This window comes from Leiobunum rupestre, chromosome 6 (genome assembly GCF_980474605.1).
Source record: "Leiobunum rupestre chromosome 6, qqLeiRupe1.1.hap1, whole genome shotgun sequence".
NCBI classification, from domain to species: Eukaryota; Metazoa; Arthropoda; class Arachnida; order Opiliones; family Sclerosomatidae; genus Leiobunum; species Leiobunum rupestre.
The window spans coordinates 28307817-28332414 of NC_143389.1; the positions used below are offsets into that span (position 1 = coordinate 28307817).

Consider the following 24598-nt stretch of genomic DNA (forward strand, 5'->3'; position numbering starts at 1 on the left):
AAGGATGCTAACTCACTAACGTGAACTCGTTTTGTGCGAGCAGATGCAACCGAAAATTCGATAATAGGCCTTCCTACATCAGGAACTCCTAAGGGCGTATTTGGATCAGAAATAGTAAGAAGAGTTTCAGGAATTTTAAAAGCTGTCTGCAACCAGACGTGGTGCTTCCTCTCAAAGTTAGCCATCACTCTACCAGCTTGTTTCCACCAACGGTTAAACGTTTTTTTTTTCGCTCTCAATCACTCTCCGTAGAATTTCCATTTGAAACTTCGAAAGGTTTTCCTTTATTTGATTTCCAAGTAAGATTCGGATACTCGAAATACAGTCACCTAGGTTTTTGTGTTCCTTGAAAATTCCAACCAATTCCCTTTTAGTAATGGGAACTCTCGGGTTGCTTTTATCAATTGAATTACTGTTGGTTGGCGAAAAACTTAAAGAAGGTAAAATATTACTACTAAATGAGGCGTCGTTTGTTATTGTTGCGTTGAAAGAGCGGTCGTGGCGAACATGGCCAACAATTTGACTTTGTGGGTTATCCGTATTTGAACAAATACGTTATTCAAATAAGTGAAAGCGCGTTAAATTTAAAAGTAACTTTCGGTTTAAAAAAAAAACACACATTTTGGCGCTTTAAATATTGTTATCTCACTTCAATTTGTTTTCTTCTTCAGAAAGCAACAACGACCGACCAAAATGTATTCGGTAATGATTTTAAATAGTCATTGAAATTCTACATAAATAGCGATACTTGTGGGATAACCGGCTCTTTAGTACAAATATTCAAAATGATATCGTCTTTTTACAAAAAAAAATGTACCTTAATCTTTTATTATATTTAAGATCGTTAAATTTTTACGAAAAAATTCAGGAAGTGTAATGCAATTTTACTATATTGCAATAAAAAATTGATTTATAGCGTTGATAACAGATTAGAACCTCTTCAAAAAAGCGATTTTGGCTTTCAGCCAACGATATTTACTTTTAATTGACATCTGCCAAATAGTATTACCCAAATTGGTATGCATAAGTTGCTTTACCCGCTGATGAAATTTTAGCCAAATATGGCGGTTTCAGCCTAGATTTTCAGTAATATTCTACAAACCTTCCAAGTCAACTTTCTTCAACGGTCGCGAAGGGAAACCGGAAATATTTATAGAATGGATATAATGGAAGGTTTACTAGAAAACGTTAGAAAAATATTGGGTATCCACTCACGTGTTTCCGAAGAAATCTCGGGTGAACATGCTCTAAAATGGACTTTTCCAACCCTAAAACTTAATTTTATTAGTATATGGTAAGACTTACGACCGTGAATTTTTGTCAACTCTCTAAACTCTTTAAGGGCTATCGAATGCCACTAACGTTAACCCTGTGTTCCTAGGGGGAAGCTAAGTTCGTCGCTAGGGGGCGCAGCATTAAAATTTTGGTGCTACGGTATTCCTGTTGACTTCCTGGTTATAAATATGTAAATATGATATGTGTCTGGTAATTTTTTAATTTCTGCCGCATTTTGGGCTTTTCGAAACACTGTGATCTGGTATCTGCTGATTCTCCTCTTATCTCCATTGGTTTCTCAATGCGCTTGCGCGAAATTGCTAAAGAAGGCAGCGTCCCTGTCGAGAATATTGAACCGATTTTATTCGGCAGTACAATGTTTTGGAAATTAATTTTCAATATATTCTGCAACTCTATCATAGCTTAGCGCGCAAGGACAATCAATTTACATAAGTACGCCTTTAAATATACATTACTGCACCTCTTTCCCGGTTCGGAGGCGCTGGCTATAGCTCATGAGTTAGTTGCGGTGGTATAGGTTTGCCGTTGCTACCTTATTTTCAAAACCAGGTATCCCAATAAATTTGGTTTAGGTAAAAAATAGTGTCAATTACTCAATTAACACCTTCGCGTTTCGCTATCTTATTTCTAAAACCAGGTATGTAAAACAATTCGGTTTGGGTAATGATCATTTAAATTTGAAAACGGTTCTATCACGATACCTATTGGGGCCCTCAGGGGCCCGTAGCTTTAGGCCCTTAATTTATCAGCGACCGCAGAGGCGACAAATATGAACGGGGTATGAAAAACGGTTTCAGGTGTGATACCCGTTTGGGCCCTCGAGGGCCCATAACTTTAGGCCCTTGATATCTCAGCGACCACTGACGCAACCAATATGAACTATACGTCCATTAATAGGGTATGAAAATCTCTCAGAGAGCGATACCCGATTGGGCCCTCGGGGGCACGTAACTTTGGGTCCTTGATACGTCCATTAATGGTACATGAAAAACTCTCAAAAACTCTCAGAGGCATGATACCCGATTAAGCACTCGGGGCCCGTATTTTTTGGCCCTGGATTTCTTGGAAACCGCTGAGACCACATATGTAAATGATACGTCGATTCGTGAGGTATAAAAATTTCTCGATAGCGATGCCCATTGGGGCCCTTGGGGGCCTATACATTTGGCTGATGTGGAATTAATATTACGGCTTGGCCGAATTGTTGATTCTTCAATCAGAGTGAGGACAGAATATCCCACTTTTCATTGTACAGAGCAGATATTTAGGTCGTTTCCATTTTGAGAAGTATAACATTTGGCAGCAGAGGACAATGTTATCGTACATGGTTCTTAATTACTTCTATGAGCTCTTGGTGTTAGTACTTAGTAGTTTACTTGTAGAATATCACTAACTGCTAATTACCGAATTAATGATTGGGATCGGTTATGGCTACTTATTTGGTGATATTTCTTGTTTAATTTAAAATGATTGATAGCTGAAAAGCACGTAATTTATTTATAGGAATGCATCAATAAATGCATTCAGCGAGTGAATACGAAACGCTGTGGTTGTTTCAACCCGACGATAAGCTTCGTGAATAATCTAAAGCCTTGCAATCTTTCCGTATTAAACACAAGTGAGAAATCTAAACTAAAGAATTAGAATGTCGCCATATTTTGTTCAAACTAAATCTCAATTACGCTGTTAATTATATTTAAAGCCTGCTGCCTACAGGAATCTGTTGAACTAATAATAAACCGAGATGAGGAATGCCACTGTACTGATCCATGCCAGTAAGTTTAGTATGTTTATGGTTTTCATTAATATCTATTATTTACACGAATTTGCTTAATAGTGAAATACAATATGAATTATTGTTGACGTACTCGAGCCCCTGGAATAAAGTAAGCATCCCTTCAGTTATATTTCAAATTGACCCTGATCCGAGCAACAACCATTTAAACAACAGTTGTGATTAGAATTTATGTAAATGCAATTTCTACGTTTGTCTTTATCAGTTCGAAGAATTAAATATTTATTTGAAAGACACTATTTTAATATCTAAGTCACTAAAGATGCTCACTGAAATAATCTATTTCTGCAACGGCTTAAAATTACTGCTAACTTTTATTTAGATATCTAGCATCGCGAGATCACTTTCAGGTCACTTCTTACGTATTCCAAGTTGAAAAGAGTCGCTCACCAATTACATAACGCACTAAGGGGGGAAAGGAGTTTTGAAAGCTTTACTAAATGTTACAGTGGAAGGGCCGGTGCCAGCCTATTTTTCGCGCTAGGAGATTTGAGCTAATCACACGCACCAATAAACATTTCTTCTTCTACATCTTCTAAATACTAAAATTTATTTTTGTTGCAAATATAACTATCATTTTTTTAATTATTTTTGCATATAGATATGACTAGATTGAATGGTCGTGTCATACACCAAAACGGTTTCAATGCTTGTTTATTCAAACTAAAATCACATGAGCCAAGGATAATAACAAGGCTCAGTTTGGATATCAGGCTTGTATTTATTTAAGGGTGACTTATTGACTTAAGTCCTATTTTAATTTTACCATCAGATAATATTGACCAACCTTTTTCCCCCTTAGAGTAAAATAGCCTAGCTGATTATTATTTATAATTTAGTCAGTAGCGCCCGAGCAAGCGCATCTTAGCAACTCCTTTCGACCAAATGATGACAAAAATCCGTAAATACCTAGTTAGTTTTTGCAATAAAGCCCTTTATGAAAAACTGTTTACACTTTTCAGCTGCCAATTTTATTAATTTAAATTGAATTTCAGTTTAATATCGTCAGTGGCGTCGATAAGATTTTATTTTAGGGGAGTCTATTTGAGACCAACATATGTATGAAAAAGCGTGATTATCGGGGACCATAATTAAGGAAGATTTCTCTAAAAGCTTTTAAATCTAAGTTTACTCATGACACTATACCATATTATATTCGATTTATATTGTATTCTCACAAACCACAGCTTTGATAAGTCAATTTAAACTAACGTTTTGTTATGAATTAAAAAGGCTGGTGGCGTCACTAAATATGTTCCTAATATTTGTTTTGACGAATTCGCCATTTTCTTTTTTAAACTTCATCCCCTCTAACTGCATAAATAAAATAAGTAGTTATAGAGGGGAAAGAGGCTGCTATTTTCGATGCTGTCTTTGACGGCGGCGGTGGTGGTGATGTAAGTGAGTACTGTGGAGAAACCGAATGTTGCCCAGCTAATCATTAATTTCTCTTTAAAGGCACTTGCTAGTGATTTAGTTGGGGTGTTGTTCTATTGGTATTAGTTCCCTCTATCTAACCATGTCAGGGATGAGGCTAATATTATGGACCTGCTCGAATGTTAGGCCATGGTTATGCGTTAAACCATTTTAACCGTTTACTCTACAAATGTAATCCATCCTTAGCGGATAAAAAATTTAGCCAATGAGAATTAAATATACTCTGCACCACTTATTTTTTTTTTCAAAGTGTTTACCCAAGGATATTTCGTAAAGTGAGAGATGTAATGTTTGGTAACGGTGCACTCGCGATTGTGGAATAATTATAAAACAGATAACATAAGTAACGGTGGTCTCTCAGTATATAAGTTTATATATAAGTAAATAAAGTTTGACAAAATACACGTAAACAAACGTTTTTGAAGGAGCCGTTTATTTGACCATTTCATTAGTAGGTACAAAATTTAAATTCCGCGCCCCCTGAGGTCTGTGCTCTGGGCCATCGCCTAGTTCACCTAGTGCTAGCGCCGGCCTGTACAGGGGAGTGGGTTTGGTCGCTCAAATGTTACGTCACAAATCTAGTACTCGCTTTTCTCATTTATAATAGAATGATCACTTTTCTTGACGTAAAAGGATAAATAAATAGGCTTAATTTCGATAGAAATTTAGTAATTTTAAGGTTCACATGCTATTACAACTGAGTGGGGTTTCAATATGCGTTACGTAATTTAGGATGTGGGAGGTCTTTACAATTGCTACTCCTCATTACGAGTGCGGAGAGTCGAAAAAGTCGATTTTTCGTAATTAGTAAAACCCCGCTAAGTAAATGAGCATTTGAATAAGGTCCTTATTAAATCATTCAAATTTATCTCTCGAAATGAACTCCACTTGACAAATGTGACCAGTGAAAAATGACTGCTTTCCCGCACTTTTTATATGTAAATTTCGTTTCTGGATTTTTTTCAATTCGATTTCTTTAATCATAGGAACCAAGCATGGGGTGGTAAGTATCGAAATTTACTTTCATAATTTTTTTTAGAACCGTTAGATGGTACTAACAACGTAAGTTAAATGTCCAACTCAGTCTCCAAGGTAATTGTTGCCATAATAAATGACGAACTTACGTGAAAGTGAAAGTAGAAGTAGACAAAAAACTTATTGTATAACACGCTTACTATTCTTAATTTCTTAGAATCGCTCGTGAAACAACTTTAGACTTAAAATAAAATTTAGACTACTTACGCATAAAATAAGAGATGAAATGTACAAAATTGTCAAGTTTAATTACGTAATAAAAACAGGTTAAAATCATTTATACATATGTATATACGACGACTAGTTTAGGTATTTATATATGACTTTAACCTATTTTTATTACGTAATTAAAGTTGACAATTTTGTACATATCATCTCTTAACTTTAGACCTAGCTTGCCTCATTATTCGAAGCATTTTTTTGTAGGTTCAACATTTTCTTTTCTTCTCTCGATCAAGTTGTGTACACGACGCAACCAAAATATAGCGTAAGTTAATTGTTCATTTTATAATTGAACGAAATTTGGTAATGAAGAAAGAATCTTAGTCGGCAATTTACCACACAGAAAGTACTCTTGTCAAAAGCAGCGGGTTTGTTGTGTTTAGTAAAAATTGTACACCAGATTTCTGTTTGTCAAAGATTTCTTTCGATTTCCAGTGATTTTTATGATTTCCGTTCAATATTTTGAAACCACGATTTTCTGGATTTTTTACTGATAACCAAATATTTCTTTTGAATCCAAATGATTTCATTATTTATCAAATATTCTATGATTTTGAAGATTTCATTAAAGCTTCACCTGCTTTTTCAATTTCGCAATTTATATAAGATTTAGGAATACATATTTTAAACCTAAGACCATTTACCCCTGGACTGCAATGAAGATAGGCGTTGTTGTTAGGCTAGTGTCGCCGCTACCCCAACGCCACCATCGTTATTTAGAGGCAACTCTCGTCCACAAGGGAATTCGGACTGAAAAAACGCGTTCACTTCGCGCTCCTTTCGTTCATAGCGTCGCCCCGCGAGTCGTGACCAATTTTTGCCCGTTATTTACGGCGTAAAGGCTTAAAACACATGGTAAAGTTTATTGAAATTCCACCTAAAACGTTTTGGGAACTTATTGAAGGTATGTTTAATTATGAATTTTCGAATTTTTTAAGGAAATGTTTTTTAATCATTTTTATCATGGTGTTAGATTAGAGCTTGGCGAAACATAAATTAACCGCTAAAGTTTTGATTAACCATAAAAATTACGGTTAACTGTTTATCCATGGATATTATCCACGGCTATATAGCAATTTAATAACTAACGATAATTTTCGTTTGTGGATAAAAATAAATAAAGTGATTATTTCTTATCCAAACGCCGAGCTCTGTGTTAGATACTCGTCTACCCGCTAGAAATGAAGAGGAGCTCCGTCCCGAGTTCGAGAAAAACAGCGGAAGAGAGCGCGAATCGTGCGCCTCCTAAAGAAGGGGGATAAAAATAAGGGGGGTTGCTGCATGTTTGTGGATTACTTTCGCGGATTTTCTCCACTTGGTGGTGTTTTGTAGCGGACACTCTGAAATCGGAGTTATAACGTTGGCATTGTAGTCCAGGGGTAAATGGTCTTAGTTTAAACGTTAAATGGCATTTTTTGACTGAAAGAAATCAGATTTTTCGAATTAATTTATTTATTTCAGGTGCAAGACTTACTTGGAGGGGTTGGGGGTCATCTTGGATTGTGGCTGGGAGTATCACTGATGTCGTCTTTGTGGAAAATTTTCGTATATTTGGATCAAATAAAACGCTGGCACTAGTACGAGGAAATCACCTGCTATTGTAATACAAGCACATCTCCCAAAATTCTTCGCTGGCCTTGAATAAATTTCAAAGCCCAGAAGCTTTTTCAATAATGACCCATCTGCCTTCAGCTTTTGACCTTCCTTCTCCAACAGTGATTTGTGCATTGAAAGAACCAATGTCTTTGGTTTCGTTGCTGTTCAATCCATGATCCATTCTTTCGCCACTGTCGATGTGCCATGTACATAAGCAAAATGAACTTCGGTTTGTGGTTCATGTGGTCCTCCTCGTGATCCTTCTTAATTAAGTTTTTCGCCTTGAAGGTCTATCGGCTGAAGTACCGCATATTTTCCCCCAATAAAGCTTAGTTTTCTCCCCCACTTTTTGGTCTCTTTACTTGTTCGCGTTTTTACTCCTCACTCTCTAGACCATTGGTGGTTCTCGTGTTTTTATCCTTCATTGAAGCCACCTTACTAGCTTCCTCTAAATCTCGCTTGACTGTTTTGTTTACGTTGTCTACATTCTGGATGGTTAAGCCTAAAGCATGGGCGTAGGGATTAAGAACTATTCCATGTTCTCTTCTTATACGTCAACATAACAACGTTTCGCCATATACCGAGATACTCTTTCCTAAGAGCAGAAGCTAATTTCTAAGCAAACAATAGTCTTCTGGGGTTATGACAAATTTTTTTCCAACATAACTAAACCAGAGGGGCAGTTCACTCCAATGATTATTAGGACACACTCGTATGATTAAATCATGATTAGCTTAGATTAAAATTAAATCAGTAGCTCTGGCTGTACAAAGATTAAATATGATTAAATCATGATTAAATTTGTAATAATGATTATTAGGACACCCTGTAACAAAGTGATCTGACCCTCGACTAAAACAACTAATACTAAATTGGAAAAAATCAACAAATGTAATTAAATGGATACTGTCAGTGTTTGATAACAAGCTATTATACATTGCCTGTTTGTTAATATAGTTATATTGTCGAAATAATTAATCTATTAGACTTCATAAGACAAAGGATCAATTAGATCAAACGGGTTAATTTTCTTCAAATCTTTAAGCATTATATGTAAATTGTTTGTTTGCCCTTAGCTATCCGGAGCTAAGCCATTACCAACAAAAGTATAGCTTGAAATGGTCCGTAAACTGTAAAGGGGCAGGCTAAAAGTATAAACCTACAGTTGAGTAGAAGTAGGTGCTCAAAGTAGGACAATTTCGTCAATAATAAAGTTTCGTAGAGAATAATCTATAATTACAAAATATTGTTGGTTTTTGGTGAAATACCGACATGAAAGTTGTACAATATTAGAAATTGTCAACGGCTATTTTGTAGAGGTGTGCAAAATATTTGGTTAGACCAAATAATTCTATCGAATAGCACTTGGTTCGTTTTTCTTGGTCAAATAATCGAATATTCGAAAAGATTGGAAAAAAGTATTTGGTATTTTCAAATAGTTTGCAAACTGGTCGAATAACCGCGGATATTTTTCTAATTTGTTGAGTTTCAAGGCCATCAGAGGAGAACGCTGTTAAATTTCCGAACTAGTGCTTATTTCTGGCACCTCTCTTTAGGCCACAGCGGCAAGGACCATATAAAGTGTAACTTGCACGACCATTATTCATACCTTGTGTATTAAAACTTCTTATTCTAGCGCCTATTGGCTAGATTATTAGCGTGTTCTTTGTTATGGAATTTTCTAGAATAGCAAAGTAAAACTAACACGTAAAGCAAGTTCAAAACAAAACTAAAAACTGGGAGAAAGGTTGAAGTAAGTAACGTTTGGGATTTTTCGGTTTTGATTTTTTGAGTTCACTAAATTATTGGGGTTTAAAATTATTATAAATTAAATTACTTTTTTATTTTTTTGACAAATATGCAAACTATTTGGTTATTTCAAAACCAAATACGTCGAATTATTTGGTATTCGAAATACTATTTGGTATTCGAAATACTATTTGGTATTTGATCAGTTAACTGGCTTAAAATTTTGCTCTAAAAATATTCGACCAAATTATTTGACGTTATAAATATTCGATTTGGTATTTGACGTGCCTTTAAAAAAATATTTGATATTCGATTCGATCCCCAAAAAATGGTATTTGCACACCTTTACTGTTTTGGCACGTTTATGTGGTTTTCTCTCCAAATTATTGAAATGGCAAATTAACAAATTGCTTACGTAGAAATAAGCATTAAGATTTTAATCCTTTTCATTTATACTAGTTGGTACAAATTTATTTTGATGCAAAAATAAGAAATTTTTAAAAACTAATTTCAAAATATCTATTAACGAAAATCACTATGTGGAAATTTTGGCATTTAATTAAAAAAATCGATGTTTCAAATTGATTGATTGATCGAATGTTTAACAATTCGGCTCAGCCGTAATATTAGTTTTACACCGGGCTCCCTAAAAACAGGGTTCCGAAGTGGTATTTCACAGGTGGTAAATTATGTGGTAAATAACGTGATTATATAAAATGGGAAAAATAAAGTTTAAGATCTTCTTAATTAAGGTTGATATATTCCTTTTTGAATGATTTTCTTGATTTCAAATATAATTTAAGCCAATATTTATCATTATTTACCATAATTTACCATTATTTACCAGTGGTATGTACAGTATTCGAAAAAAGTGGTATTTTTGGTACACTGACTTAAAAATAAGTCCTAGACTTGCCACAGCTTTACTGAAAGGGAATTTTTTTAATTCGCGTAATTCGCAACCAAAAGTTTCAATAGGTGGCGCGCGCGCCGCGTCGGAATTGGAAAATGTGGGTGAAACAAACTGATCGCTCCGTAGAAAGACGCGTTATTTTTGAAGTCGGAAAAACGCGTTTTCAGCCTGTTATTCTAGATTTTAAGAGCTAAATCGGTTGCTTAACTAATTTTATGATCAAAAGTTTGTAAGTATTGAAAAATGATTAAATATTGTTCGGTACCTGGTTGTAAAAACCACCCGACAATGGAAGACGTAAGATTCGATTTGTTTTCTAAAATTCCGAAACTTGCCAAGACCTGGGAAATAAAATTGAAAATGGCTAGGAAACCCTCAAGAAATATGGGCTGCGTTCAACAACTATCAACGGAGAAAAACCGTTGAGTTATCGTTGAGTTCTTTTAATCAACGCTACGTCACAAAAATCTAAGTTGTTGATTTATAGTTCGCTGACTTAACGAACAAAATATCTTATGCTAACCCTCCTTTAACTTTGTCGAATGACGTCACGACACCGATGAGCAACGGAAAAACCATCTCGCTCAGCCGATGTTTTCGCTGAGTCTCCGATGATCAACGCGACGTCAAAACCGGAAGTCAAAAAACCCGTTCAGTAAAAAACCGCTGACCGTTGAGCTCAGCGCTGAGCTTTTTTAGAGTTGTTGAACCAAAGATAATTTAAACTCGTACCCTAGATTCGAAATCACTCTCTCGCGCGTTGCCGATAGCGTTTACCCACTTCCCGCCGGAACTCAGAAAAAATTCGCTCCGTGTTTTGCGCCTTACCGCAACCACAGCCAACTTCGATCACGCGCTGCCGCGCTATATAGGCAGCGCGTGATCGAAGTTGGCCGTGCCGCAACCAATGGAGCCCGATTTTTCTGAGGTCACGTGCCGGAAAAGGGTAAACGCTTCGTAACAAAACCGTCAATGGGAAAGCTCTCAGTATTCGAATCTAGGGTACGAGTTTAAATTATCTTTGGTTGAACGCAGCCCAGGTTGTGTGTTCGGCCCATTTCGAACCAAATGATTACAAAACCATTCCAAATTGTGAAAATTCAGGTAATTATTAATATAAAGATAACACACCTAATGATTCTCCTTCAACACTCTCCCCTACTTCTTCTTCTGTAATTTCTTCTTTCAAGTTTCTTTAACACTTGAAAAACTACTTAACCTAAAAAATTCAAGCTAATAAGTTACATTTTGCTAAGCCTACTTCCTTCGTTCTAAAAAAAAATTCCTTCTCGAACGCAAAAAAAACGACTTTGAAGTGTCAGCTGCTTACATTCTTCTCTATTGCGCCCCCGGTTTGTTTTAGTTTAGAGAAATTTCGCTCGGTGGCGCTACTAAAACTTTTGAATACGAATAGAAACGTGCTTCTCAACCTATTAAAATATATAAATTATCCTAAGTCTTTGCAATGGTACATTTTAGGTCCTAAAACATTTGTAAATTGACTAATAAGAAGCCAAAAAAAAAGAAACACCAAAACAACTCAATAAGAAAAATGTTGAAGAGATCACGATAATACGTTAGCGACTACTTGCTCAACGGTATGAATTTTTTTACCACAAACTAATCATGATAGGGGATATTAAGCCATTAAAAATTGGCTGACCTTGAAACACGGCTTCAAGGTCTTTCAAAGTGTATCTGGAGAACGATCAAATTCGTTAAACGAATATGTTTGGCCTGGTACTCATTCTGGCCCCACGAGATGCAATCGCCCTCGTTGCAACACATGCGCGTATGATAGTTACGACTTAATAGTTACAACCCCAAGATCCGAGGCTCTTTTTCTTGTACAACATCAAACCTCGTATACGCCCTGTCTTGCAAAGTTTGCGATTTAGTTTACGTCGGAGAGACCGGTCGCCTTCTCGCTGATCGTTTTCGGGAACACATATTTGATCTAGCTCTCTTTTTTTGGCTCGCGTTCAATACGCCGTCCATCGCGCGTGCTTTTAAATTTAAAATGTTAGTCTTAATTCAAATCTTGTACCGCCTTGAAGGCATATCTTGCCGAAGTACTGCGATTTCAGTTTTATTAAATTTACGGTCTATTCTAGAACGATAACTCCTGGACAAGCGTCCCAACGCTATAGCTACGTTTAAAGTGTGTCCGCGCATGAACACCACTAAACGGAGAAAAACGGAACTTCCCATCCCCATGTACCCCCTTTTCCAACCCCCTTTCCGAGGAGTTGGTTTTTCGTGCTCTCTGCCTATGTTATAGCCAACTAGCCGAGAAGCCCGCCTTACAGGCGGGCCCTCAGCTAGTTGTGTGTTTCGAGGCACTCCACCCCGGCACGCCCCCCATAACCCCTTTTTCCCATAGGATAATTTCCGTGCCACCCTTTCCCGCATAGTCGAACAACCGCAGTAAGGCACCCTTCCCCTTTTACCCATGCGATAATTTCCGTGGCACCCTTTTCCCCATAGTCGAACCACCACAGTAAGACCCCCTCCCCCTTTTCCCATGCGAGATTTTCCATGGTGCCCTTTTCCCTAAAGTAGAACCCCACCAGTAAGGCCTTTCCTCCCCCTTTTCCCCATGTGATAATGACCGGGGTACCCCCTCCCCATTCTTTCCATGTGATAATTACCGTGGAACCCTTTTCTCCATAGTCGAACCACCGCAGTAAGGCTCACTCCCTTTTGTCCCATGCGATAATTGCCATGGTACCCTTAACCCCATAATCGACCTCCCCCCCTAAGGCCCCCTCCCCCTTTGCCCATGCGATAATTACCATTTTCGGTGTCCTATAATTTTAACAGTGAACTATATAGGACGTTTTTTCCGACTTTGCGATATTGATGACCTATAAATCCTATAATTTGAAAATTTCTTACTGAGAGCGTTAACCGTCCAAGAATTTCTCGGCTCGCAGCTCACAAATGCGATGGATAACTGTGTTTTTATAATTTTGCATTTTTTTTATTTAAAAAGTTTTATTTTACTATACGTCACTGGGTTTATTTAAAAGAGAAATTTTATCAAACATCAGTGGGATATCCGATGCAAAATTGAAATTACCGCCAAATACAATATGTCCTATAACTTGGATTGGAAATATATAATTTTTAGTCCTTGGGTCTATAATTGCATTTTGGCTATCTGGCAACGCTGCTTTCAAATCGGAACGACCCCGATACCGTCGCCCCTCCCCGTTTCCGAAACTCACCGCCTTCCCCCCTCCGAAATTCGCGGTGGAAAGAGAGAGAATATCGGGTGTCTTGCGTGTTGGGACAAACACGGCCCAACTCTCAGGGGCGACAGATTTTGAGAAAATAGATAGTCGAACCACCTCAGTAACGAAGCGAAGGCCAGCAGCTTCTCTCGCCGTCCCGCGCGGGCGCTTTCTCGCCGCCCCGCCTTTGGCTTCGTGGCCGACTATGCAAACATTCCTGAAAGCTCGGACGACGACGACGACCAACGTACCAAGCGCTCCTTATAATATAGATGCCGCGAAAATAACTTTTCCGAGAGAGAGAAATCTACACCGTTATTATTTATTATTTATTATTCTTACTTTTCTTAAACTAATTACTTTTTATTGATTTTTGTAAATGCACATTGCGTGCTTCGGTGTTATAAACGGGAACTATATTCATTATTAAAAGATATTTTATCTCAAATCGATTTTCAGTACATTTTCTCGTTAAAGTTCAAAATATTTGGAGTTAGTGCTGTTAGTTCTCCTCTTCAAAATGCGGCACCCTTCAGCAACGAAAGTCTGGTCGAGAAATAAAATATTGAACATAAAGCAATCCAAATGGAAAGGTAACTCAAAACTTAAACTGTAAAAATCAACAATATTTAGCTCATTTTGTGTATTATTAATGACAATTTGTAGTTTATACCACGAAATTTAATTCCTCGAAGATTATTACAAGTACCCTACGGTTCAAAGTGTTAGGATTGACCAATCAGTCGGCCTACCACAAGTTTTAGCACAACTTAACGATACTTCGTTAAAATTAAAAACCGATTTCATAAACCTTTAATGCGTATAAATATTATATTATAATACTTAATTATAAATATAACAAAATATTGCTGAAAGCTAAATAATGTTACCGAAATTTTTTCTATTTTTACCCAATTTTTTAGGTTTTCTACAACACTATATTTAAAAGTGTAGAGTATGTTTTATTCCAATTCCTGTAAATAAAGAAACTGCGTAATATTGAAATGGGGTAACTGAACAATGAATGATAAATTTAAATAATTAAAAGGTATCTTGAGAACTTCTTATTCAACTTTTGCGCGTGTATGGTTGGTAGAGAACGTTTTGAAGTTGTGTCTTACAAGTACAAAAAAATATCACTTATTTATATTTAAAAAAAAATACGCTTCTTATTTCTAAAACTGGGTTTTAAAGAAGCAAATTGGTTTTTATACTGAAATATGTCAAAATTAATCTTTAGGTTACTAAACTAGCCAAAAAAGGATATTAATATTTGTAGCATTTATATTAAGGATGTTTTCAACGTTTTGTCTGTTGGAAAATGCTATGTTCCAAGTTTCATTTAATAATATTATTAAATTACATAAATAAAAATTACTTTTTCAAGTAAAAAATTAACGGGTTTATGTCAGGATTAACATAAACTTTTGAAATTCTCAAGATTATATTATATTTTAAATTTATAAAACAAACACGTCTTTCGAGCGTGAGAGCAACTTTATGGGCCTTTCAAGGTCGTATATTTTGAAAGACATTACGTTAATATCGATTCTGGATAATTTTTCTCTTCTGTAGAACCTGCACTTTCAACATTTCTTAGTAACACGACGCTAATATATTTGCCTTACTTACGGTAAGTAATATAATCTGTTTCGTACTTTATAAAACTTAGTTTAAGTCATTCGCTTTAAAAACTAAATAATAAAAGATAGTATAGCACATAATATATGTTGATTGTTCGTGAAGTTTTTAAAAAATTATGAATATAATACTTAAGAGAGCTAATATCAATTTTCCATTTTTTCCCCTCGAAACCCCGACTAAAGTTTTGAGACAAAACATTAAGCTTAAAATTGATATTTTTATCAATAAAATCATATATAAAAATATATAGGTTTACTTTGATTTCTATTAAATTATGATTTTAATTTCATCAAATTAATATCTTTGAAGAGCAAAATATCCATCATGAAACATGCACCTTAGCAGGCTCCCGCTGATTTTTCAAGATTAATTTACCAAGAAATAATTATGCCCGGGAAATGTATCGTATCGTTACATTATTGCAGGGGTTAAATTTGCTGTACAAATAAATATCCCAAATTTGGTGTACACATAAATCAATATCCCAAATTTAGTGTACAAATAAATCAATATCCCAAATTTGGTGTACACATAAATCAATATCCCAAATTTAGTGTACAAATAAATCAATATCCCAAATTTGGTGTAAAAATAAATATCCCAACGCACTGTATTATTTTATGTTTTACATCAACAGCTAATAATAATATACGCTGTAAATGGTTAGCCGTTATGCGGTAAAAGCTTTCGAAATTTGGCTTGGAATTCTAGCCTATATTGAAAACTGCTTCGTGCCTGGATAAGTCTCTGGTGCTTAGCATATAATTTCAGATGGATATTTTGGTGTCATTGAAAATCTCGTAGAATCACGAAAAACCATAGCTTTCTTATTAAAAGAAAAAGTGAAAATTTATGTTAAAGCATTGCCTCCTTATTAAAAATGTTTATTCCATAAAAAGTACTCTACCCATAAGCACTTTCTTAGCCCCGTGTACAATTTGATATTTTAAAAACAAAGTTTACTACAGTTTAAAATAGCATTGTCAGTGCCGATTACAAACCAATGAGCCTACCATTTAAAGCCGTTGTTCCCTATATTTTTTAAATAACCGCATCGCCGTTGGCTACATTTACACCTATATTTAATCTCGAATATATAGACATTAACAGAATTTACGTTTGGATCATGCGATGAGATTCAGAGAGGAGGGATGGAAAAAACTGGTTCTCGGTGAAAGTAAATTCTATTGAATCTTCTCAGGGGAGATGAGTCTTAACGCATTCGAGTTAAACCGAAATATTTATTGAGTAACTACTCGTCTTTACAAATTATTAACTATTTCTTAGGATTTTCACGATACATTTGGAAAGTTTGAATCGGTTGTAAGAACAAGCTCCTATAGTCGAAAAAGGGCTTCACTTTCATGACCTATTAAAAACGTAAGTACGAGGTTAAACGTGAGTGATGTCAGCTTTGTATCGTGAAAAACTTAAACGGTTCGTTCAGCCAAGGGCTACCTGTTTTTTTTTGGTATACTTATTTCGCGCGAAAACTCCGATAAATTGGTAAATCGAGATCTAGTTGGAAGTCTTTTTTTTTACACTTTCTTTTTTTAAACTTTCCAACAAATAAAACCTGTTATAAAATCAAAAAATCTTATCTATCATCGAAGCGTAACTATTGGGAATATTAGCAGTAAACATACTAAGTAACAACTCATTCCAATGAAGGTTTGCGCATTTTAAAGAACTGACCTGGTTCTAAGTCGTGACGTAGCCTTAATACTGAGATTTGAACTGTGATCGATGATATTTGAGGTAAAAATTGAAGCCGCGTTCGTCTAAACCTGTTTGATGAAAATTCAATGTGAATGAAAATTTCCACTTAATGAGATCAGTGAACTCATTACTGTTAGTGACATTTTGGCTCAAGCGCGTAGCTTTATCTTAATATATCAGTATTGGGTCGAGCATTGGACACGTTAAGAAAAGCCCTTCGAGAAGTTCAAACTGAAGGTTCAAAAGATTTATTAAGATGCTTAGGATAGATTATCCCGTTCAAATATCGGCCGCTTAACCTATCTATTGTTATTATTATAAACACTACAGTCGAGCCCTCAGCTAGTTGCGTGTTTCGAGACGCATTAATTAATCATATAAAGTTGTTTGTGGTATTGGTCAAAAACTCGTATCTTTCTCGACTCAAAGACCTATAGTCGAACCAACGGCGTATCCAGGATTTCATTTCGGGGGGGGGGGGGGTAGGGGATTGAGGAAAAAATATCAAGGAGGGATTCTGACGGAGGTTCTGTGAATTTTATGTTGAACCCCCAAAACCCCCCTTTAAAGTCGAACCACCCAAGTAAGCTCCCCCCTTTTTCCCATGCGAAAATTCCCGTGATACCCATTACCCCCCCCGCAAGACCAATGGCTGATTTGCTCATGACAAACAGAAAAAAACTCGCCCTTGAGTCAACCCCCCCTCCTTAAACGCCAGAATACGCGAAAGAGAAACTAACCTAGCGAGAGAAAGGGTGAGTAAGCGATAGCGATAGCGCCCGCAGCCCGCACCGTCCGCGGCGTGTTGCTTTTCAGAGTGCTGAGGCAAAAGCTCGAACGACGAAAGACCAACGTACCAATTAATAATTAATAATTTAACAGAACGCCATTTTGAAGGTTAAAATTAGTTTATTTCTATTATAATATTTCTATTAATATATTTTGGTGATTATCAAATTGAAAATCAAGATAGTCCATTTGGGCACCCCTGATTCTACCATTTTCGATATCAAGTTAAATAACCACTAAAATATTGCTTTGCACGAACTTTATGTTTATAATATCTTCTAATCCTTTTTCAGGCTACCACTCATTCGTAATGAAATTCCCGTACCCTGGAGTAGTTCTAGTATTTTTGGCTACTCGTTTCGCAATTGTATTATCGGATGACTCTCTGATCGTGAGTACCGCGGTGGGCGATGTTGAGGGAGTTTGGAAATATTCGTATAATGGAGCTCCGGTACGAGTGTTCTATGGAATACCGTACGCAGCGCCCCCTGTGGGCAGAAGACGGTATATGCCCCCTGAGCCCGTGCATCCTTGGAAAGGGGTTCTCAATTGCACTAAAGCCTCTGCGGCTTGTATGCAGAAGAGATTTTCTCTGATGAAAAGCCATGAATTAATCGGCAGCGTGCTGGGTATTGCCGATCTAACGCCGACTGAAGATTGCCTCAAGCTGAATATATTCGTTCCCAAAGTTAGTTTTTTATATATATAATTTGGTTATAAATTGAGTTTACGTAATGAGAGTTATGTTAGAAAGATTTGTTGGTTTCTGACGTCACTACCATCTCTCAATATTAAAAAATAATAATTCTAGAAAAAAATAACATATTGGTACAAAAAGCAACTGTTTTTCAAATTACGTAACGGAAAACTGGACCTTTTCAAAACCCCAACCACTGTAGTTACATAACAAATACTCAAACCACTCTCAATTATAATAACAACTACTACAAGTTGGCAAGCCAAAATATACCTCTCCTCGTAAGAGTTTTCTTGTGATATTTTTTATTTTCAATATAGCGACATGGCCTGGCCGCTAGCATATTTTATATTAAATTGATTTTAATTTTAATTTAATTTATAAATATTAGAAATATTATAGAATAAATTGACGTTAATACGTTTATAAAAGCGTAAAGGAGAACGGACTTCCGCCAAAGCTGTTTTTCTAAAGATCATTGGAGATTAGTGTGTGGCGGTTATTCTGTGGTAGAACGCTCGACTGCGAAGTAGGATGACCCGGGTTCAAGTCCCAGTCGACGGGTTTGTCCACTAAAAAAAGAAAAATGCTAGTTGACTGAAAACTTTCCCTTTGAAAAATATGGAACATTCCTCGTGCGGGGGGACATTTACTAGTATAAAATTGAATAAACTTGGACCATGTCTTCAAGGTCATTCAAAAACTATCTCGAGAACCGTTGGGATTACGGATTTGGTTTCAATTGGAAAGTTGTTGCCACCAAATTTGACCACCAAATTTGACCAACCAAAAGCCGATAAATTGAAGGTTAGTGAATTCAGTGTTTGATAATAAAATGATCTGATAAATATAAATCAAATAGTTTACAACGGTTCAATTATGCCACCGTCAGCTACGATACATGCTTGGGCTTGTTTAGTGATGGAGGTCAAAATTTCAATTGAAATGTCAGGGAAGGCATTAATTATTCTTTCTTGTTGTCATGACAACCAATCTTACAGAAATCAGGTTCAATTCTTTAAAATTCAATTTATCGGCTTCTGATTGGTCAGATCTGGTCAAATCAAAGTTATTTGAACTAATAATATGGCGAGCTACATTTTTCTAATTAGAATCAAATCCGTAAACCCAACTGTTCTGAAGATAGTTTTTGAATGACCTTGAAGGCATGGTTCAAGGTCATTCAATTGTACACTAGTAAATGTGGCCCTGCACGAGGAATGTTCCATAGAAATGAGAAATTTTCCAAATAAATCTTTTTAAGTTATTTATCATTTTTTTGTTTTTCAGTGGACACCCTGTATTTAAATAAGAACAAAAACGTAAAACTCTATTAACTATTAATATTCGCTTCCGCTTAAGCTGAATTTCTAATTTTTAGTAAAGCGTAATAAGCGTCGGTGGTTCTATGGTAGAACACTCGCCTGCCAAGCAAGAGGGCCCGGGTACAAATCCCACCCGACGCTTTCGCAAATTGGTAATAGGACGTATACCGTGAACATTTGGATGCTAAGTCGATTAACGCAACACCAACGTCAATAACTAGTAGCAGACGGAGAGGATAAAAACACCAACATACACCATATTGCACGACCAATACACCCCGACAGACACTGTGAATGTAAAACTTCTCCGTAAACCTGGTTCTATCAAAATTAAGCAAATTCATTTATTGTTTTATCTCGAGTAACCTAATCGTATTTTTATAAATGAGAAAAACCAGTACAAATAAATAATAATGTTGGTTCCGGTATACCACTATGATATGTTAAGTATAACATTTGAGGAACCACATCCCCTTATTGAGTTACGTAATTAATGAACTCTATTATCGTGGATAGTTAAGAATTTAAATACAATGAGGAAGATTTTTAGGGGCATGTGTTAGCTGGAACGCTTCACCGAGCGTGCGTCGCGCGCCCTTATTAAATGAAAGCGTGAGAGCCCCCTAATTGTGTAGCGCCATCTTCATTAATTATTTAATGAAGAATTCCAAGAAAATTACCACTCTTTGGTATTTTTACTTTAGAGCGCAAAGCGTAAAAGCCCGGTCATGGTTTGGATTCACGGAGGAGGATTTGCCTTAGGAGCGGCAGCGGTATCAATGTACGACGCTAGTACTTTGGCGGCTGAAGAGAACGTCGTAGTTGTAACCATTAACTACAGATTAGCTTCGTTCGGTTTCCTCTATCTGGGACTGGACGCCGCTCCCGGAAATGTGGGTCTGATGGATCAAGCCCTGGCTTTCGAATGGGTTCAGCAGCACATTTCAAATTTCAACGGCGATCCAAACGAAGTAACTGCCTTTGGTCAAAGTGCTGGAAGCATTAGCTTAGGTATATGCTGTTCGTAATGTGTCTCGCATTTTTAAGGGCCAATAGACTATTGCGGGAAAAATTGGGCCCAACATCGCCGGTAATAGGGCTCATTACATAAGTTATTCAGTATTACATTTGTTTCTAAAAAAGCCGTTAATATCACTTTTGATTTTCGATGGCTAGCCCTCGCATTTGGATAATTTAGATAAGATTAATTTGGGTTACTATACAAATTTAAAGGTTTTTTGCTTGAAAAATTACACTGAGTTGCGAGATTATTTTTGATTAATGAAAATTGAGAGCTGCTGCTAAGTTTAGTGACGCGTTTGTCTGGAAGTGAATCTAAATTAAAGATTACTTTTCTAAAAGGTTCGAGTCCAGGGGCACCCACGGAAAGTTTTCAAAGGGGAGCGGGAAATCTTCATACCTAGTCAAAAGGGGGAAGTAATTTCAGACCTTTATTAGGGCATTTATAGCTCATAAAAGGGGGGGGGGGGCATTTGACCGTTCCCCTTCCCCCGTGCGACTAGAATTAAGCAATTGCACACCTCGAAAGAAACCTTACTTCTTAACCATTTAACGATATTAGAGAGGTTAAGCAGGTTTAAATTTTACTACAGCCCAAAAGTGTATTTTTCTAGACGGACCTTGACCTAGGCCTTGTATATGCGAAATCGGACTACGGAGACACATTTAAAGTTAGGCAGGGTACACGAAAACCAATCTTGGTCTTTAGACAATGCTCACAGCGATACAAATGGCGCGTTTTACTATTAAATACTTTTTTATTTTATTCATATACCCGGGGAAATCTTCTGGAGCGTTCTGCTTAACCTCTCTAGTAAAGGAAAATTATACCTTTAGCAAACGTTAAATCATTAAAAAAAGGCCGTCAGTAATAAATACTAGGGTCAGTCCCCCTATTATCGGACATAATTCTTTTTAATATTATACAAAAAACTCCCGCGAAAGAAAAACCAAACAAAATACATTTTTCAATAGGTGGTATCTCCTTTTATATTTCAGAAGAGTTAACAGGGGTGCGGGCCCCTATGGCAAGAAGAAAGCAGCTTCGAACCAGGATCACTAAGTTTTCTTTGTTTTAAATTAAGAAGGGAGAGAGGAAATTACTTTCCCTCCGGTTTTTGGATATTGTTTTCAAGTGCTTTAGTAGTTGCTAATTATACATTCTGGGTATCAATGAAAAGACTGAATATTTAACTATAAATTTTTAAAGTAAAAATGGCTTTAAATTTTCTTTTTGCAAAGAAACAATTCGATTACGTATTGTAATTAAAACCCTATTATCGGACACGTCTTATACTAATTTTCGGATTGTCTGTCAGACATCTATCATGCCTATTAGTTCAGGGAAATAAGGATTTAACATAAAAAAATTATAAACAAGGGAAAATAAACGGGAATCGATTCATTAAATAAAGTTAAATTAGGGGGGAGGACATTTTCCGACGTCAGAGGGGTGAAGCCCCCAGATAACGACCGCCCTCTAGAATATTTGGTCTTTATTTAATTTAAGGACACTACCACGAGAGATATTGAAATTCACGAAAAACCTAAGCTATTCAGGTGGCATAGCTCACTTAGGGGGTCACTGATTAACGAAAATACAATGACCTTGAACCAAGTCGTCAAGGTTATTAGAACCAAGTCGTCAAGGTCATTAAAAATTATTACTAGAACGATTAGATTAGTTACAATTAGATAAGTGTGAACCAGATCATTTTACATCGAAATACCTGTAATCCGATGTGAATTATCGAGGCTCGATGATGTCTAGGGGCCAAAATATAAGACCAATGCTTTCTAGAGCCCGTAATGAGGTTTGATGCTACCTGGGGCCCGTAACGAGGTTTATTGATATCTGGGCCCGTAACGAGGTTTGATGCTACCTGGGGCCCGTAACGAGGTTTATTGATATCTGGGCCCGTAACGAGGTTTGATGCTATCTGGGGCCCGTAATGAGGTTTAATGATATCTGGGGCCCGTAACGAGTTTAATTGATATCTGGGGCCCGTAATGAGGTTTAATGATATCTGGGGCCCGTAACGAGGTTTACTGATATCTGGGGCCCAATAACAAGGTTCGATGAAATCTGGGGCCTGCAAAGATGCTTAAAGCTTTCTAAGGCCCGTAGCGATGTTTAATGATATCAGGGGCCCATAAAAAGTTCTGATGATACCGGGGCTCTTAACGAGTTCCCATGATATCGGTATGAAGAGCTATTATTAATAGGGCCCGCAGCGAAGCCCGATGATGTACAGGGCCTTAAAGAAGCTCAATTATTAATAGGGCCCGCAATGAAACCCGGTGATGTCTAGAACCAGTATCGAAGCTCTATTATTAACAGGGCCCGCAACACGCTCGATGAAGTCAGAACCAGTGGAAATGTAGAAAATGTCCGGTTTTAAGGGCCCTTTGTGCGGTTGAAAGGCACCGGTGTCCGGAACTTAAGTTAATTTGTAACGCTAGAAGGCACTGGTGTCCGAAACTTAAGTCCGTGTGTCCGGTTCTTAGCTCCTAGTGTCCGAACCAAAGGTACATCGTCCGATAAAAGGACCAGTGGTGTCCGATTCATTATCCAAATGTCCGATAATAGGTACTCGTACTAGCCAATTAATTTTTCATTTTAGCACTAATTTACATATTTTTTTAATAATAATTTCGAAAGCATCTGGTCAATAATGTTCCATATTCCTTAGTTCTGACGTTTAAAAAAGGCTCTCTGCTGTTTACCTTAGTTTAAATATGAATTTTCTATAAGTTGTCCGATAATAGGGGGACTGACCCTATTGGTACTTTTCATTTATTCATAATAGTAAATATATTTTTTGCCTAGTATTTTTTTTTGTAAAATATAAACGCGTATAACGTTTTTATTCTTATGAATAAATACAAAATTGTAATTATAGATTTATAGCAACTCTTTAGTTTTTGGCCTAATACAATATTTTATAATGCTGTAATTTTTCTTTCACTTAAAAAATTTTTATTACAGCATTTCATCTAAGCCAAAAATCTAGTCGGAATCTATTCAAGAGGGCCATACTACAAAGTGGCACAGCTAACGCCCCCTTTTCAGCTGACACTAAAGAAAGACAATTAAGAGCCACAAAAGAGTTTGCATCCAACATTGGGTGTCCATTTTTTAAGAGCAATTTAAATGCTACCTTAGAGTGTTTTTTGACTAAAGACGCTACTGACTTAATTGAAAATGAACCAATATGGGGATACGCGTATATGTTCTACTACAGGCCTGTCCTTGATGGAAAATACATCACACGCAATCCTCTAGACGACCTTCAAAAGTCGAACAAAGAAATCATATCTGGTACAATGAAGGACGACTCGACGTTGTTCTTTTCGGCTTTTTATCCGATGCAGTTCGCTTTCAAAGACAATTTAAAGATCCACAAAGAAGACATGTACCAAGTTCTGACCGAGTTCTGTGGTTTGACCAAATTAACGGCGGATTTGATGAGCGCTATTTATTCGAACGCCCATGATGAAGCCGGAACCGGAAGTACGACATCGATGGCTACGAGAATGGGCACAGACGCTTTTTTCTATTGTCCATCTATCGAAATGGAAAAGGCTTTGATACGTAACGGCAACAAAGTGTACAAGTACTTTTTTAAAGAAGAAATTAAGTCATTAGGCTTACCAAACTGGTACGGAGTTTTCCATGGTTCCGATATTATTTACGTATTCGGAGATCCTCTAAGAAATCCCAGTAAATATGACGAAGGTGATCGAAATCTTAGTAAAAGAATGATGAAGTACTGGGGAAACTTTGTTCGTACTGGGTGAGATCAATCTTTCACTACAATAATATCATACTTATTTAATATCACCAACTATCGTTGGACCATAACATAGACTAAAATCATCCAAAAATATGTTCTTTTTTGTTTTAGAAACCCAAATATTTTACCCAGTGGTGAAGAAATGGAAATTTATTGGCCTAAGACAAATCTTGTCGACGCAACTCATTTAATTATATCGGCGAACTCCACATCGACTGGCTCCAATAAAGCGAATAGATATTGTAAATTTTGGAACGATATTGTGCCGAAATTAATAGAAGATAGCGACGACAGAGGAATAGTATCATTTAGAAGGCTACAAGATTGA

At 36.6% G+C, this 24598-nt stretch overlaps 1 protein-coding gene across 1 annotated transcript; it reads left to right on the forward strand.

Moving 5' to 3' along the window:
* Positions 1-376: 376 nt before the first annotated feature.
* LOC149940575 (acetylcholinesterase-like) lies at positions 377-24598 on the forward strand. Its single transcript, XM_090179322.1, has 5 exons — positions 377-440; positions 17725-18119; positions 20158-20464; positions 23463-24270; positions 24382-24598. The coding sequence occupies exons 1-5, from the start codon at positions 377-379 to the stop codon at positions 24596-24598; spliced, it is 1791 nt and encodes a 596-aa protein (XP_090035448.1).

What these genes read in the sequence shown, in the direction of transcription:
- LOC149940575 (XM_090179322.1), top strand. Translation starts at nt 377, where the DNA reads ATGGGAACTCTCGGGTTGCTTTTATCAATTGAATTACTGTTGGTTGGC. An exon ending in TGCTGGAAGCATTAGCTTAG is followed by an intron (nt 20,465 to 23,462) that starts GTATATGCTGTT and finishes TTTTTATTACAG; the next exon opens with CATTTCATCTAAGCCAAAAA. An exon ending in GGAAACTTTGTTCGTACTGG is followed by an intron (nt 24,271 to 24,381) that starts GTGAGATCAATC and finishes TTTTTGTTTTAG; the next exon opens with AAACCCAAATATTTTACCCA.